The sequence below is a fragment of the Xiphias gladius genome, chromosome 22, assembly GCF_016859285.1.
Source record: "Xiphias gladius isolate SHS-SW01 ecotype Sanya breed wild chromosome 22, ASM1685928v1, whole genome shotgun sequence".
In the NCBI taxonomy this organism is placed as follows: domain Eukaryota; kingdom Metazoa; phylum Chordata; class Actinopteri; order Istiophoriformes; family Xiphiidae; genus Xiphias; species Xiphias gladius.
The window spans coordinates 29941307-29959403 of record NC_053421.1 but is presented as its reverse complement, the minus strand read 5'-3'; the positions used below and the strand labels follow the sequence as shown (position 1 = coordinate 29959403).

Sequence of the window (18097 nt, the reverse complement as noted above, 5' to 3'; positions counted from 1 at the left end):
GTATAAATCCTTCTCATCTACATTAGAGTGCGTTTTTCAATTCAGTTCAGTTTTATTTCTATAGCAGCCAAATCATGACAGAGGTCACCTCAGGGCACTCGTCATGTGGAGCAGGTCTAGACCGGGACTCTGATTTACAGAGTTAGATTTACAGAGACCCAACAATCCCCTAATGAGCAAGAACTGGGCGACAGTGGCAAGAAAACCTCCCTTTAACAGGTAGAAACCTTGAACAGAACCTGGGTCGTGGTGGGAGGGGGGGTGGGGTATAGAGGGAGGGGGAGAGAGAGGGAGGGAGAGAGAGAGAGAGGGAGAGAGAGAGAGGGAGAGAGAGAGAGAGAGGGAGAGAGAGAGAGGGAGGGAGGGAGAGAGAGAGATAGAGGGAGAGAGAGAGAGAGAGAGAGAGAGAGAGAGAGATGGGGGGGGGGAGAGAGGGAGGGAGGGGGAGAGAGAGAGATGGGGGGGGGGGGGGAGGGAGGGAGGGGAGAGAGAGAGATGGGGGGGGGGGGGAGAGAGAGATGGGGGGTGGTTCCACAGTAGAGGAGCTTGATGACTGAAGGATCAGCCTCCCAGTCTACTTTTGGAGACTCTATGAACCACAAGTAAGCCTTCATTCTGGGCGCACAGTGTTCTACTGGGGTAATAGGGTTCTATATGACGGTTCCTGACCATTAAGGGCTTTGTAGGTGAGGAGGAGGATTTTAAATTATATTCAGAATTTTACAGGGAGCCAATGCAAAGAAGTTAACACAGAAACGTGATCTTTTTTCCTGGTCCCTGTCAGTACTGGTGCTGCAGCGTTCTGGATCAGATGTAGAGTATTTAGAGACTTGGTTGGACAGCCTGATAATAAGGAATTACAATAATCCAGCCTAGAAGTAAAAACAATGGACTAGTTTTTCAGCGTCTTTTTGAAACAGGAATTGCCTGATTTTTCCAATGTTACATAGGTGAAAAAAGACAGTCCTTGAAGTTTGTTTTAGGTGAGAATTAAAGGACGTATCCTGATCAAAGAGAACTCCCAGATTCCCAACAGTGGTGCTGGAGGCCAGGGCGATGCCATCTGGAGTAACTATATCATTAGATAAGGTGTTTCTGATACACAATAACTTCAGTTTTGTCTGAGTTTAACAGCACATATAAATATGGTGTAAGTACATTAAAGTACATTAAAGTAAAGTACAATTCCTATTTATTATCTAACAGTGATGACGCAGCACCGGGGGCGGAGTCTCCACTCCCGCGAGGACCAGTTCGCTGAGGGAGATGTGGTGGAGACATCTCACTCTGCTCACATTTTCGGAAACTACAGCACAGTGCGAGCGATCCTGTGCTGCAAGGAGCCAGATGGGTTGAGGGTTGGGGGGGGGGTTCCACATAAAAATGTGTAACAATAATGAGACTAATAATTATAATCATAGGTCCAATAATACCAATAATCAGACTAAATATAATAACAGTAATGATAATCATAATAAATGAAGCAGTGGGTGTTGAGCAGGATCACGGGGCAGTAGGTGGTTTACAGTCACACAGAGGGGACTCTGGCACACCAGGGGGCAAACACCTGCAGAAAAGCTTAAGAGGAGAGACGAAGAAGAACAAAACTACGGGAGAAAGAAGAAGAGGAGCCAGTAACGAGCAGTGATGGGATATTAAAAAGGGTTCAGCATTCACGCTTTCTGTTAATGTGCAAAAAAAACATTAAGCTTCACCCGCCTCCTCCCCTCCTCCTTCCGCTTGTTTGTTTTTTTTTTCTCCATGAAATTCCTGTTTTATTCTATGGTTCTCAACTTTCTGTGCTCAGTGAAGCAGCAGCTTTTTTCCGTTTGGTGCAACTGAATAAATAGTTGATCGACTGTAGCAGAGGAGAGAAACCTTAGCAAAGCTCCCTGCTTGCGGCACCGCTTTGGCTGTAGGCTAACCCGCATTTGGGAGGCACCGCCCCGTTTGGAGGCTGTAACGTCCCGATTAGAGGCTGTAACGCCCCGTTTGGAGGCGGTACCATCCCCTGTTTGGAGGCGGTACTGCCCCGTTTGGAGGCGGCACCGCCCCATTTGGAGGCTGTAACGTCCCGATTAGAGGCTGTAACGTCCCGATCAGAGGCTGTAACATCCCGATTGGAGGCTGTAACGCTCTGTTTGGAGGCTGTAACGCTCTGTTTGGAGGCGGCACCGCCCCGTTTGGAGGCTGTAACGCTCCGTTTGGAGGCAGCACCACCCCGTTTAGAGGCTGTAACGTCCCGTTTAGAGGCTGTAACGTCCCGTTTAGAGGCTGCCGGCCTCACAAAGATCAACCTGTTGTTTGCGCTGCTTTAATGTCGCCAGAACACCGTGAAGTCCAGATTGTGATAACTCAATCAGTGACTGTCTGAACCTTCGGCGAGACTGTACCCGAGTCCACCAGGACTTATGACTCATTAATGTAACGTACGTCGTTCTGAAATGGGCTAAAGAATATATTGATGCTGATACATTGACTTGTACTTGTAACAGAGTACCTCTGCACGTCGGTATTAGCACTTTTACGGAAGTACAAGCTCTGGGTACCAGATATCATCGATTAGTTGGTTGACAGGAAGTTAACGAGCAACTGTTTTGATAATGGAATCGTCCTGTTTAAAGCACAAATACTTGCTGCGTGTAGCTTCTCAGATGTGATGATTCGATGCTCCTCTTTGTCAAACATGGTATCGGTTTTTTAACTGCTGGTGGGACAAAACAAGACTTCTGTAATGTCACCTTGAAATCTTGGAAATTATAACAGGCATTTTTTATTATTTGTTGACAGTATTTTAGATAAACAAAATGAACCCAAAACCCAAAACCCCAAAACAATCGGCAGATTGGTCGATAACCAAAATGGCCGTTGGTTGCAGCCCTACTGAGCACGTCTCCACCGCAGCGGATCTTTGGTGGGCTGTCTCTATGAAGAACTACAAACAATGGGGAATGATGCCCCTACTGTCGCGGGGTGGAGTGCCTCCTCTTCTCCAATAGACGATCTCGGTCCAGTCTCATCGCGAGCTCCTCCGCGCAGCCTCCCTGCATCCTCCCGCGAGCATCACTGCGCACCGAGCGGAGCACCGACAGAGACACCGACGCACCGAACGGACACGGCACGGCCAGCGGACGTATGCAGGCTTTCCCTACCGAATCAGCGGCTTGTTTTCGGTGATTCCCCTCTCTGTCGTCGGCGCTCTATGGATGTGAAGTAAAGGACAGCAGCAGTCAGTCGGTGTCCTCTCCATCTCCGTGCGCTTCTCCCGCATCCCGCTGCCCACATCCACAAAATGGCGGACATCATCGAGCTGGGACCCACCTACGGTGAGAGCCAGGCCCTGTCTGCTTCATCTGCCTGTGGCTCGGCGGCGAAATAACTCATTGTTTCGGGCTTTTGTGGGGTTTTATCAACGAGTTACAACGAGTGTGTGCGTCTAAAATGTCCTGTGTCATCTCGGTTAGTTGTCTACAGCCAGTTAAAAAGAGCGTTATCACGCCAGCACATTCATTTGGATCCTTCGTGTGCGATCGTTTGGCCCCGACTGTCGTTATCAGCTCGATTTAATCAGCTTAAAGGTGAATACTTTACACCGGGCGGGTTGGAATCGATGATAAAAATGATTTTATTAACAAAACGGGAAACAAACAACGAGAAAACGGAGAAGAGTGCAGCCGACAGGTCGCTGTGATGAATCTGTACTAACGAAAATGCCGTCGTCCCGTCAGACGCGGTAAACAGGGCGTTCTCGTGCTCCTACGCACCGTCTGTCGCTCTCGTGGGCCTCGGTGTGCGTGCGCGTGCCAATCGGGGTGGGTACCGGATGACGTCGTGTCTGTGCCCGGCACGGGGGGGGGCGAACCCGACACACCCGCAGGTTTTACTGTTGACACCCCCGAGACTCGTCCCCTCGCGCCCAGGGGGAAACGCTGAGACACGGTCGGTTAACACTGGCGGAACGAGACCGAGTACATCTACTCGAGTACTGAACTTAGGTAGTATTCTACTCGCACTCGAGTATTTTCTTTTCCTTATATTTCTACTCATTTCAGAGAGAAATCTTGTACTTTCTACTGCACTAGATTTACGTACTTGAAAAAGTGAATACTTTTACACGTAAAACATATCGACAGCTTTTACAGTATTGTGCCTTTTTCTATAGACGAAACTACCTGACAGTAAAAACAAGCAGAGGTTAACTGATTAGTTGACTGACAGAAAATTGATTGGCACTGTCATTTTTTGGTTCCAGCTTTTCCAATGGGAGGATCTGCTGCTTTTCTTTTCAAATAATTTTAATAATTGTCATTTAGTTTTAACATTATTGAGGGTTGGATGGTTGGTTGGATAAAACAAACACGGTGAAGGTGCCACTTTGAGCTCTTAGTAACTGTGACGGTATTTCTCACCTTTTTTACAAACCAAACGATGGATTAATTGAAAAAATAATCAGCAGATTAATTAATAGTGAAAATAATCATTAGTTGCAGTCTCATACAGAGTAGTTAAAAATTTGACCAGATACAACAGTAAACTATCATTAGATAATCATTTAATGATATATAAAAATACAGTGTACTATTAGTACTTTTACTAAAGTAAAGCATCGGAATACTTTTCTTTTTTTCTCTACCAGAATCACCTGTCTTCATTTACAGGATAACCAGACCTCTTCAAATGAGTCATGGAGGAGAGACATTGCAGCAGGATTAATTTGATAATTGATCAATTGTATTGAGTCATTATTAAAAACAAAAATGCTAAAATTCTCTGTTTCCAGCTTCTGAAACCTGAATATTGGTCGGTTTGCGTAGTCTTCTATCCCGCTAAACTGAACCTCCTTGGGTACCGGACTTCAGACACATTGCTTGAACTGGATTTTAGATGTAGTAAAAATGAAACAATGCATCGGGTTTTTAATTCATATTAGGACTACAACTAATCATTCGTTTCAGCATCTACTAATTATATAGCTGATTAACTGATTAATCATTTGATTTACACAGTGTCAGGAAAAAAAAAGCCAATCACAACTGTGCAGAATCCAAGGTGTCGTCGTCAGTCTTGTTTTGTCAGTTTAAAACTTCTCTTTAAAAAGAGATTGAGTTTACTGTGACAGAAAAAAGAGAAAAAAAGAAAATCCGAGAGATTTGAAAAGCTGGAACTAAGTAATCAGTTAGAGGGAGGAAGTAAACGAACGACAGATTTTTGCAGATTAATTTTCTGTCAATCGACCGATCGTTGCAGCTCTTTTATAAATGGTTCTTTCTGGTCCTCAGACAAGGAAACGCTTTGTTTTGATGATTTTGGTTCAAATGTAGGATTCAGTAAAATAATTTGTCTAATGCAGTGCTCACGTCCTATTGGCTCTTATCCAGCCAATAAGGAGCTGGTACTGGATGTGATAAATGATTATTATTGTTGCTGTGGATCAGGAACTCTGACTGTCACTGTGAGTCCTGTTAGTTCATCATGGAGCTAACACAGCTCAGTGTGTGTGTGTGTGTGTGTGTGTGTGTGTGTGTGTGTGTGTGTGAGTGAGTGTTGCTAGGCAGCGAGCTCAGCTGCTTTCAGCTCTTTCCAAAACATGACCTCATCTGATGGAGTCTGAATGGAAGCCGACAACAACAGGAAGCAGGATTTCTCAGAGTTTGGTTCCGATTTTCTTGCAGATAAATGTTAACGCGTTTTAGCAGCTTTTAGAGTTTAATCAGTGATGTGTTTATGTGTTATTATAGAATTAATTGAAATGAAACAAGCGGGAAAATAATTACAGCTGTTTAATAGCTGTGATTAATGTGGGTGAAGTCACTGTTGTGATGATTATCAGAGCAGTTTTACAATTAAGGCTGCAACTAATGATTACTTTCATTATCGATTCATCTGTTTGTTATCTTGATTCATCGACTGCTCTTTTAATCTTTAATTGTCTCGAAATAGGAAAATTGTTATATTCTACTAGTATTTTTAAAAATCAAATAATCATTTTAATAATTTTTTAAGCAAAAATGTAAAATAATTTCTGTTTGTAGAAGATTTTGTGCTTTTTTTGTCACTCTTTATTAAATTGAATATCTCTGGGCTGTTGGTCGGCATTTGTAGACGTCAAATGTGGTCTGTGGGAAACTATAACGGGTATTTTTTTACTGTTTTCTGGCATTTTATTGACAAAACAATTTAATGGATTAATTATAAAGAAAAAATAATCGGCAAATGAATTGATGATCAAAATGATGGTTATTTTCAGCCCTAGTTTTGATTGAGTGAATTAACTAACGTCTCCACAGTTGGTACAGTTGGTTGTTTGGGGTTAAATACAAACGGTCTGGACACACCTTGAGGACCAGTCAGACTTTAAAGGACTGTCCACACTGACAGCGTTTACTGAAATGTCACTACACTTCTGTTCCTCCAAATGGATTGATCCATACTGACTCCAGATGCCAACCCTGCACTTTTTTCTCCGCTGTGTTTAGTGAAGTGTAAAATCCACATCTGTCTCTAAACCGCTTACATCTGCTGCTGTCTACTAGAGTAGGGAGACATGTTTGGGTACTTTTGTGAAAACAATATTCTCGATGACATGGTTTATATAACTGCCGTATATATATATATATGATTACAGTATATTAGTAGTAATGTAATGTCAGCTGATGTGGTGATGGTGGTGATGTGTACGGCAGTATTCAGATACCGATAAAAACCCAGCACAATTCTGTGCAGACTGTATATATATTGCATATATATAAGTATTATATATTATATGTAATATAAACCCTATTCAGCTGGTGATTATCAAACTCAAGCTGGATTTATATGTTGATGGAGTTCCACCGAAGGAGCCTCCAGCGCGGGTTTTGATTCATAGTTGAGCACCAGGCACACATGTTGTGTATGATCGGGTTGTATTATGCTCGTATCCCCCACAGTAACTGTGTTTAGATTTATAGCCCTGGAGTAATACCTGTGTTGACATTCCTTCATCGAGTCAGCCAGTCACAGTTCTGGCTTTGCTATGTCCATTGATACCCCTGAGCTGTGGTTTGACTGGCAGCCGTCTGTGCCCCTCTTACTGTGTGTTGACTTCCTCCTCACCCTCAGCCCGGCGTCACGTTCACGCGTGTGTAGTGCGAGCCGGTCTTTCAGCCTGTGTAGAAGCAGCATTGATGAAAACAGACTCGTATCCGTTTTATCAGACAGTTGTGAGACGGCCGACTGACACACGGGACGCAAACGCCTCCTGAGCGGACTTGCAGTTAGCCTCTACTTTTACCAACTTGTAAAACCTCTGAATGATTGATTTTTTCCTGACGTTTCAACCTACTGCTTGATCGATTACCGTCACCTGATATCACACTGTGATTTATACCAGTAGTACCATCAACAGTCTGATATGACACACGCCTACTGTCTGGTGCCTGCGACGCTGAAACAGAGCTGACATCTGGTGTGGATTCAGGGTTCAGGTTTGGAAAGTGAGAACATTTTGTCCAGTCTTGACTGAGTCAAAGGCCTGTTTTAGGATCAGTAAGATTTAGCTTAAGAGATGGTTTCTGTCAAGGCTCCTCACAAGTTTAGAATAATGTGGGTGTGTGTGTGCGCGCACGCGAGCGTTTGCGCGCGTACGCGTGTGTGTTGTAGCATCAGTGCGTCCTCGTGGGGCAGATCAGGACAACAATACTCCTCTGTACACAGCAAACAAAGACCTCCACAAGCCCTCCTCCTCCTCCTCCCGCTCCTCTTTTTTCCTCCTCATCAAGCCCCCCCCCCCTCTCAGCAGGGATCAGATGGGTTACAGTCTGTTTCTAATGAGACCTCAGGAGGGACGATGTGGTGACATCACTGTGTTTTTACGTGATGTAGCTGTTTATAAACGTGACGTCACCATGTAATGACATCACCGTGCGTTAGCATCACTAGTGACTCAGCATGACCGTGATACTGTCCTACGTCTCTGTGAATGTTAAATCCTGCTGTGGTTAAATACTGGGGTTCCAAATGTCAGCTTAGACGCCAGGTTTTTGGAGAATGCTATCCAGGTGCATTTTGGGAAATGTAGGGTCCAGTGTTTTTGGAGTTGGATCCATAGTACGGACTTAAAGTCAGGATATCTCCGCCCTGTAAATCTTGTGTTACTGACAACCAGTGGTATAATTTCTCACCTGGCTGCAGTGAAGCACAAGTGTACTCTGGGATACTGTGACATCACTGTGGGATGTGGTTACAGGTGCGACAGAGTAGAACTGCAACTATTTGATAATCAAAGGACCCTTTTAGTTTTTTAAGCAAAAATGCCAAGTACCTAAGTGCACCAATAGTTATAATGCATTAATATAATATATATATAATTCTGAAACAGGTCATTCAGCATAATGGGTACTCAGTAGTACTTAAAGTAGACAAATATCAGCAAAAATATTAAACCCGGTAACTGGTTTTAATGTTGTGGCTGATCGGTGTGTATGGACAGAATGTATATGTGTGTATATATATATATATATACATACATATATATGTACTGTATACTGTATTCATGGTGATGGGAAAAAAAGGAGTTTTCTGTCCCTGTCAGCATATTTTAGGATGATGTCACTGCATTTGCACATTATTATAAAGTGAATCACACTCCATGACCTTGTAGAAAAGAAAACTAGAGCATATGTTTCTATGCCGGCAAACATCCATTCCTTGTTTGTGGAGTGGCATTCTTCTGTTTTCACTAGAACTCAGCAACTTACCACTGCTGAGTTCCAGTCTGCAAAAGCAGTGAGTGTGATAGAAAAAAAAATCTCTATTTCAGAAAGTTGAACGAAGATAAAAATCAGAAGTTACAGACGATGTGATCCATCATCGTCTTGACTTGGTTCGACTTGGTCAATGAATCGTTCCTACTACAACATCAGCATCAACAACAACAACAGTCCCTGAACATGTAGTAATATCAGCCTGTAGTAAAGAATTTTAATACTAATTCACAACACATATCTTTAAATTATTTTCTAGTTGTGACTCCAACTGAGTCTAAAGTGACGACTTCAGATATCTTGTTTTGTGCGCCCAACAGTCCAACCTCCAGAAACATTGAGTTTACTGTGATAGAAAACCGAGAAAAGCAGAAAATCTTAGCCTCTGGAGAAACTGACACCAGTTCAATTTTAGCATGTCATCCTCAAAAATCCTCATTTTTTGTTCATCAGCTAATGAAGGAATCGACCGACAGTTTCATCTCTGTATGTTTCTGTGCCAACCAGTTTTCCTGAGCCTCTCCCCCTCTCTCTGTCTCAGCCATGTCTCCAGTGCTGGCGGGTTTCCTGGGAGCTGGTGTTCTGGTTTTGGTTGTGGTGGTTCTGGTTCTGCTCTGGTCTTTCTGTCAGCGCCGTTACCTACGCATCTCTGGACGCTACAAGCTGCATGGCGACCGTTACTGCGATGCCGAGGACCCGCCCTACAAGTTCATCCACATGCTGAAGGGCATCAGCATTTACCCAGAATCCCTCAGCGGTAGCAAGAGGATCGTGCGTGGTATCCGACGGGCCGACCGCTCCGACCGTGACGGAGAGCGAGGCTGCACCACTGCCCCCGCAGCAGGGAGGGGCATGGTGCTGGTGGATGCTGAGAACAACATCCTGGATATGCCGGGGCAGTTGCAGATGAGTCACCTGGTTCCCCCCGCTGGGCCAGTCCCTGATCCTGACCAGGCCCGGGTGGAGCGGGCGCTGCCGGTCCGTGCCGACTACTGCTGCCTGGACAGCAGCTCGGCCAGCAGCAGCCAGACCAGCAGCAAGACTGCGTCTCCCTTCACCCCCGCCTCCTCGGACCCGGAGCCGGAGCCCAGCCTGGGCTCCATCAGCCTCACCGTCGACTACAACTTCCCCAAGAAGGCCCTGGTGGTGACCATTGTCGGGGCCCGGGGCCTCCCCGCCATGGACGAGCAGGCGGGCAGCTCAGACCCCTACGTGAAGATGACCATCCTGCCTGAGAAGAAACACCGTGTCAAGACCCGCGTGCTGAGGAAGACCCTGGACCCCTTGTTCGACGAGACCTTCACCTTCTACGGCGTGGCCTACAGCTCGCTGCCCGAGCTCACCCTGCACTTCTTGGTCCTCAGCTTCGACCGCTTCGCCCGTGACGATGTCATTGGGGAGGCCGTGGTGCCACTGAAGGGCGTGGACCCGAGCACGGGCCGGGTCCACCTGAGCCAGCAGATCACCAAGAGGAACATGCAGGTGAGTGATGGCTCTCATTGTGGTTCAGAGACGCAGTGCAGGTCCAGCTGGTTTTCCGTGTCTCCTGTTCATTTCTTCACAATCGATCACATTCTTAAAGGGTAATTCTGTCTTTTTATAAGCTGGCTCTTGTATTTGTAGTTGTGTGCTTTGTTTCATTTCCACCTGTAATTTCTATCAACTCTTCAGGTTGTGGTTAACTGGAGTTTTCCTTTAAACGTGAAGCTGCTTTGAGAGAAAAAGAAGGATTTAGTAATAATCCAGCAGTTTTCTTGTCTCCTGCTGTGCCTCGTTAGATGATTAGTTAATTGGATGATGGTCTAAGACATTTTCAGTTGATTACTTAATAATTGTTTTTGTTTTTTTGTAGGTTGCTTTGGAAAAGAACCTGCCAAATGAATATGTGTAAATATTTCTCAGTAAAGAGTCATCAGTCATTACAGGAAAATTATATTTGAGGTTATAAGGCTGCAATCAGCAGTGACTTTAATATTATTTTGTTATTACATTATTATTATCATCATCTCACATAATCAGTCAATAATCTAGTGTCCAAACTACACCCAAGTTGCTGCATCTTCACTTCTCAGAACAGATAAAAAAAGACCATAAAGTGATCACACTGAAGAAAAAGGGGTAAATCCTCAGAGGAAACTGGGACTAGAATAATAATTTATAAAACTGGGATAATAGTGATTCATCGTTTCAAGCAAAAATCACAGCTCAGCATCCTCCTGACAGTGTGAATCTGTTTCCAGTGTGACTTCACTTAACGTTAAAACACAAACCTCTGTGTCGTCCCGATGCTGACTAACAGCTGCTGTCACCATGGCAACAGGCCAGTCTGACCTCAGACCAGTGCAGATCATCAGATCCAGTGACAGTCTCACCGTTGTCCCGTCTTTATCAGCTTAAAGCAGGATTTTTGGTAGAATGTAAACGTGTTAGTGATGGACGTCTCAGACAGCGGAGACGTTCTGTTGTCCTGCTGAGGTCTCACTCTGACACAGTTTAATCACCTCTTTGACATCACATAGTGTCTGCTGCTCTGAGGGTTTAAAATTTAAAGAAAAGCCACAAAAACATTTGCAGATGAAGTTGCATCGTCACATTAGATTCAGCTATCAGGAAGCATCAATAGCTCTCCATTCAATCAGTATTTTATATTGATTCAATTGCCAGGACAACAGCTGTGCTGAAACAGAACATAAAGAGGGTTGTTTTCCCCAAATAACAAAAGACATAAGTCCTGTCTTTCCTCCAGCAGCACGTGTTTGGTCAGATAGTTTTGGTGTTAGTCGTCCAGGCTTGGACATATCTGTGTCTGAGGTTTCTGCCTCCACCACAAAATTTAGTTTGCACTGCTAACAGCAGTGAAAACTGGCATTTAAAACATTCAACAGTGACACCTCTTTCAGAATCAGAGTCTCTGTTGTTCCGGATAATCCACAGAACTCACTGGAGGGAAGGATCTGATTCTTGATATTTGATTTAAAAGTCAGCCAACATTCTGTCGTGTTTGGGACAGTTGATAGCGTAAAAATGATCTGGTCGGTGCTCTCTGCTGGACAAACTCTGTAATGGAGACACTGTTTCTGAATGACCTCAGTCAGCCCGGCTGACTTATCCATCGGGCTCTAGTAGAAAGGGTTTCCAAAGAGAAGTGTTGACCAGTAGAGGTACTAAGTCAGAAAGCATTTATTAAAAAATTTGGGTTAACTGCACCTGTAACACTGCTGCTGCTTTGACCCTTTTTCTGTTCATTTGATATTTCAGTTGACCACGTTTGTCTGGACAGAAGTTTATTTGACACATAAGGGGGGGTTTTCAACATTCAGCCTACCCTGAATTATAACATTAGTTGTGCAGGAGAGTAAAATATAATAAAGCATTTAATAGAAAACACAGGAGCTGCAGTTTTTGTCACGTACCTTGAACACAGACCTTTATTCGCCCCGTGTTTGAGTTTCTGACACGATGACAGGAGAGATGATGTCAAATCAGACTGATACATGACCTGAGGTGAAATGTGACCTAATATGATCCACTGTGAAGTCACGGAGAAAACAAAAAATTTATACCGAAGGAACTTGTGCTTCATGTCACAGTATCATGAGACAGACTGAGTCAGCGTTTTTGTCTCTGTGTGTTCTCAGTGTGAGAGTCGTGGAGAACTGCTGGCGTCTCTGTCCTACCAGCCCGTGTCTCATCGCCTCAGCGTGGTCGTCCTGAAGGCTCGACACCTCCCCAAGATGGACATCACCGGCCTGTCAGCAAGTGAGTTCACCCAGCTGGAAACGCTGCAGTTAAATGTGTTTCTTTTTACACTAACAGGGTGTTTTTCTGTCTTTTCTTGAGTTGACATCCATCCATTCTTCCTATTGTGTCTGTGTGTTTTTGAGAAGCACACAGAGGCTCCCTCTATATCCAAATTTATGAATTACATTAATGAATTTACAAAATCTCATTGAAAGAACGACAGTAAGTGTGTTTTAAATTTACCAACTGGAACAAGAATAGTCCACATATTCAGGTATTATTATTCAGTGGGAGGTTTTATTGTTGCACCGTCTAAAAGCTGATTCAAATTGTTGCAGAAAGACTGAATTCCTGTCGCTATGAAACAAGGCTCAAGTCTAAATCCCTGAAAATCTCTCTGTTAGTCTAACCACCAAAGCTCACTATGTGGCCAAAAGTATTTGGACAGCCCTCTACACATACTGTATCTTTGGTTTACTTTTGTTCTGGGTCTTCTTGTCCCGGTTTGGGGATATTTGAGACAACAGTGTTCTTCCATCAGTTTGTGTCCGCACCTTTCCTGTCTCAACTTGACTGGCCTGCAAGAGTCCTGACCTCAACCCCATGTTACACCGAGCCAGACCTGATCACCAACGTCAGGGCTGGACCTCACTGATGGTCTGGTGTCTGAATGGGATCAGATCGCTGCAACAGGTTCAACATCTTCTGGAAAGACTGAAACCAGGACTGTGGAGGCTGTTAGAACAGCTCATTGGTGAACGTGGAGTCACAGTCACATGTTGCACTGGCTCATGTGTTCACCTGTCCACATACTTTTGTCCATGTAGCGTAGCATCTTCTGGAGAGCGTGTCCATTGCAATTGATATCTGGTATCAGGACCATCGTCATCAGTAGTTGACCCTGGATGTGAGACAAAATATCAGGCTCACTGGAGACTGGAGAAAGTGCTCCTCACCTGGACACTTTTTAAGATCCGGGGGCTGGGACAAAAAGCTGCAGTCGAGACGGACAACTGGGACGGATCCAACTGCCCCCGAAGCTTCGACCGTTGCCGTGGCAATTGACGTCCAAATCAGTATTTGAATGCTGCGGTTTTTTTTGTATAATTGTTAATATATATGCATTACCACAAAAATCCCAAATATCACACGAAATAAGAAATAGCGACCCGACATTATTCATTATGCGTCGGCGTCAATGACGATTAGTCATTACTAATCATCATTGACGCTGACGCATAGACAGACAAGGACTCAGACAAGGACATTTAATCCTAGTGAGAGTTCTGTGCGTCAGTCGTAGCTCTCACGATACTTTATGATACCTAAAACAATAAGATAAGTAATATTCATATTGTAGACTCGCACTAGGATCGACTGTCAGACTGGCTGCTGAATGTCTTCGGATCACCGTCACATTTATTCTGTTAACAGGAGAAATGTCTGAACCAATCAGCTCGTAGATCAGAGGAGCGCCGGGTGTTTCCCGTCATGCCCGGGCTCCAAAATCTGCAGCCGCCTTGATCTCGTGAGCTGATCGTTGTCTACGTTTGAATGATGGCAGAACGAGTCTGGATCAAGTCGAGGAGAAATCTGACCAGCTGCATTGTGCAGCGATCGACGATGATTGATCCTGATCAGACCTGGATCTTATTGATCCTGTCGAGGCCAACCTTAAACTCCCATTATTTCCCTCTTCTTCTCTCCTCAGACCCCTACGTGAAGGTGAACGTCTTCTACGGACGTAAGCGCATCGCCAAGAAGAAGACCCATGTGAAGAAGTGCACGTTGAACCCGGTCTTCAACGAGTCCTTCATCTACGACATCCCGCCTGAGCTGCTGCCCGAGATCTCCGTGGAGTTCCTGGTGGTCGACTTCGACCGGACCACCAAGAACGAGGTGCTGGGCCGCCTGCTGCTCGGCCTCCACAGCCCCTCCCCCTCCGGAGCCTCCCACTGGAGGGAGGTCTGCGAAAACCCCCGCCGGCAGATCTCCAAATGGCACAACCTGAGCGAGTACTGAGGGAGGACCACCGATACCAGCTGACACCACCGACCGGTTGGGACTCCACCAGTGAACACCACTGGGAAATAAAGACTCAGTGTACAGCACATTCACACACTCACACACACACACACACACACACACACACACACACACACACACACACACACACACACACAGTTGTGATCATAGTTAAACTCTCTCTCTCTCTCTCTCTCTGTCTCTATTATCTCTCTCTACCACCTCCACATTCGCAAGTCTAAGAAAAGTCCTGCAGTTCTTTACTACAGCCAATAAACAAAAGAAACAAGCTGTTTTTAAAATAGAAACCATGAAATCCATTTCTAAGACTCTTCTCATGTCTCCTGGCTGTTGATGTGTGTAGACTGGGGGAAGGAATGCTCAAATATGATTTAAAAAAGAAAAACAAGTAAAAAAAATGACTCCCCTCTTGCTGTTGTTGTCATGCAGTTCATCGCATGTCTGTCCAAAAAGAAAAAACAAAAAAACTCCAGATGAAGAGTTGAGAACTGCTGACTGATTGACAGGTAGAAATTTTCTCTCTGATAGAAGACAAGGTTCAACACCTGATAAAAATTCAAATACTCAGTAACACTGCATATAACTAAACGCTGAATATATCCAAGTAGAATTGCTCTTCAGTAGGACCGAATAAGAAACTGCTACAGACCTCCCACGTCTCGCTCCTGATACTCGACCACACGGTGAAATATTTTCCATTTTTTAGTCGGCAACATGCTCCCTGCGCCTGCAGTGTGACGGTTCAGCTCCTAATGAAGAAGATTAAACATCATGGTCATTCACCATTCCTGCAGCAGAATGTACGTCTGGTCCTGATCCTGGAGGAAGTGGACTTCAATATTTACACCATGACACCGTACACCCTCATTACGATGTGGATTTTAACGTGGATGTGGATTTAAATCTGTGGGTAACATCTCTTTACTGAAGACTACTGTAGATGCTAATAATCCAGCTCTGCTCATGAAGACAAGCAGACTGTGAGACCATGTAAAATACGTGTTTGTAACATGAATGCATTTCCTCTGGTATTTAATTTACAAGATCCTCAAGACTCTCCTGAGGAAGCAGAGAGCAGCTGTGGTGGCTTCTGTCTATTTCAGGCCTGTTGTCTTTAGATGAACTGGGACTCACTTATCCATGAACCATCTCTAAGTTTGAATATGACGTACAGAATGATGACCTATGAACTGCAACCGGATCGGGGTCAGGTCATATGATGACAGGTGTGGGTCACCATCCAGCCCGACCAGAGGTCAGAGATTAACATCTCAAAGCGGTTCACAGGTCAGGAAGGTTCGTCTCAAAGAGTAGAAGTACAAAGGAAATACATCAGAATATCAGCAGAATAGAATCAGAGGCTAGAGGAAGGGGAGCTTCAAAGATAAAATGGATAAATGACCCGGTAAAGTCACATCTGAAAATCTGCACACGTGCATTTTATTTTAGTTTTAACATAAACGTGTGTGACGGTCGAGAACAGCAGACAACGAAGCTTTACCTTAAATAAATCTGAAGACGTTTAGTCGTACTAAAAGTGTTTTATTTCATATTCTGGATTCGGCCCTCTTGGTGTTCAGAGTCCGAAGGGTAAAGATATAAAAATGGTTTGATGTGGACATACGGGACTTCCTGTGCTGATGAGGGGAATTTCCCAGCGGACTAATGTTTTTGTGAGATCCGGAGTGTACGTGCTCCAGGTCTGATGACACTTCGGCGTACTAGGTCATCCCACACCTAAGTTGTCAGGTCCAAGCTCTTGAGCAGAAACTTTAATATCTACAGAAGACCCGATCGTGGAGTCCCGATCTCTAGGCTCTTTCAAGTAAATGTGAGCAGCGTTTTCTCCAGGAAAACGAGACGCTCGAGCTCTGCCGCCTGTCACGGAGGCAGAGTCTCCGTGTCAGGACGGTAGAGTCTTGCTGCTGAAGTCGTGGTTTTGAGAGAAGAAAATCAAGTTCTGATCTCAGGACAATGTAATGAAACCAAACAAGGGTCCTGTTTGTCACCTGGAGATAATTCATTTGGGATCTTAACTGGTGTAAAATCATCACTGGCCAAGCCACAGCTCCCCTCTGCTTCTCCTCTCTTCTTTCTCTCTCTCTCTCTCTCTCTGTCTCATTTTGTACATTTGCATTCTCTTTTTGACCAAATTTCTACTCTAATTTGCACTGGTTTGTAAAGGATTTCTCCCCGTGAACGTTTCCCTGCAGAAAGGATTTAATCGGCCAGCTGGTGGCGCCATTGCAGCTGTTCTGGTTTCACACGGGCGTGTTTTATAAAGCCCAGTGAATATTTGTGCGAAGTGAAGCTGGAATTGGGTTTTAATATTTAGTTTGAGTCCACAGAGTCGACTCTCTGTTCTCCAACTCTTAGTCTTAAAGCACATTTTAGTCCCAGTTTAAAGTTAATCCACCTTGAATGTGCTCGGCAGATCAGACTCAGACTTCAGATGAGCGACCTGTGTAGGGCCAGGTTGGACTTGAAGTCCCAGAGATGTGAAGAAGTGCTGAGGAGGCCGCAGACAGCCGACAGAAAGCCCTCAGGCAGCTGTTGTCCGCAGCATCAGCAGCTGTGAGGAGCGACGCCTGCTTTCCACGCTCCCCCCGGACTCTGGACAACGCTGTGGCCTGACTGTAGATTTGTACAGATGTGAAGATGTTCGCTGGTTTCCTTCCTGTCTGATGTCCTCGGAGCTTTAGTGTGTTTGAGCGCCCCCTGCTGTAGACCTGGATGCTAACCTCTGTGTTGGGTTTGTTAACACTCATTGGACGTGCAAATAAAAAACGAGTTAGCCGTGACGGCTCCTTTCGTGTTCTTCTCCGCTTGCCTCCTCTGTCTTGCCTACATGCAGCGAAACTCGGTGTCCGCTTTATTAGGCGCAGCTGTCCTGCCACTAACTCGGCTTTGACGATGCTGGTCCAGCCGCTGGTTTGGGTCTGGGTTTTTTCACCGAGCTCGGGGTCTGGTCAGAGCTGCCTCTGGTGTTCTGACCCCTCCGGTGTGCGACCGGCAGAGGCAGCTCCGGTCCTGCGGTACTACGGCTCCTTCAACTCCGAGCTCGGTGACAAACCGAGACCTGGACTCACACGTTTCTGACAATACAGACACGAACCGGAGCCTACACAACATAGCGTCCAAAACGCAGGATGCGCGACCGAGCTGAAGTAGAAAGTACAGGCGTACTTGATAAAGTGGCCACCGAGCGTGTATTTACGCAGAGAAACACACTGGACATTATCAGGAGACGGTGTTTCTGTGGTGAACACGGACGGTGTCTAATGACCAGACTGAAAAGAGAGCTGGTATCACTGCCCCTCTGAGAGCAGATGGGCCTCAGACACACACACACACACTGATATTTATTCCATTCATTTCTTTACACGTCGGATGACCAACCGGAAGCGTGTGTAGTTCTCTCAGCCTCTCACCGGAGGGTCTGCGTGTCTGTCTGGGTTTGGCTTGATGCTTTTTGCTCAGTTTTACCTAGAGCTTACCTATGACTCCGTCCTTTTGTGCCGATGCGATATGCGGCGCGTCCTCCTACAGCTGAGCCTAAACGAATG

The 18097-nt window shown here is 45.2% G+C and overlaps 1 protein-coding gene and 1 long non-coding RNA gene across 3 annotated transcripts; one reads left to right on the top strand and one right to left on the bottom strand.

Moving 5' to 3' along the window:
- The first annotated feature begins 3070 nt into the window (after positions 1-3070).
- On the top strand, positions 3071-14526 carry syt11b (synaptotagmin XIb). Its single transcript, XM_040117256.1, has 4 exons — positions 3071-3326; positions 9286-10226; positions 12383-12503; positions 14197-14526. The coding sequence occupies exons 1-4, from the start codon at positions 3293-3295 to the stop codon at positions 14505-14507; spliced, it is 1407 nt and encodes a 468-aa protein (XP_039973190.1). The 5' UTR covers positions 3071-3292; the 3' UTR covers positions 14508-14526.
- Positions 12761-18092, bottom strand: LOC120783892. 2 transcript variants are annotated; one of them, XR_005706391.1, is made up of 3 exons: positions 18029-18092; positions 15181-15280; positions 12761-15076 (listed from the first exon to the last, which is right to left on the bottom strand). It is a non-coding gene; the product is annotated as an uncharacterized LOC120783892 (long non-coding RNA). The 2 variants fall into 2 exon arrangements; XR_005706390.1 differs by lacking the exon at positions 18029-18092 and adding an exon at positions 16948-17060.
- Positions 18093-18097: the final 5 nt, after the last annotated feature.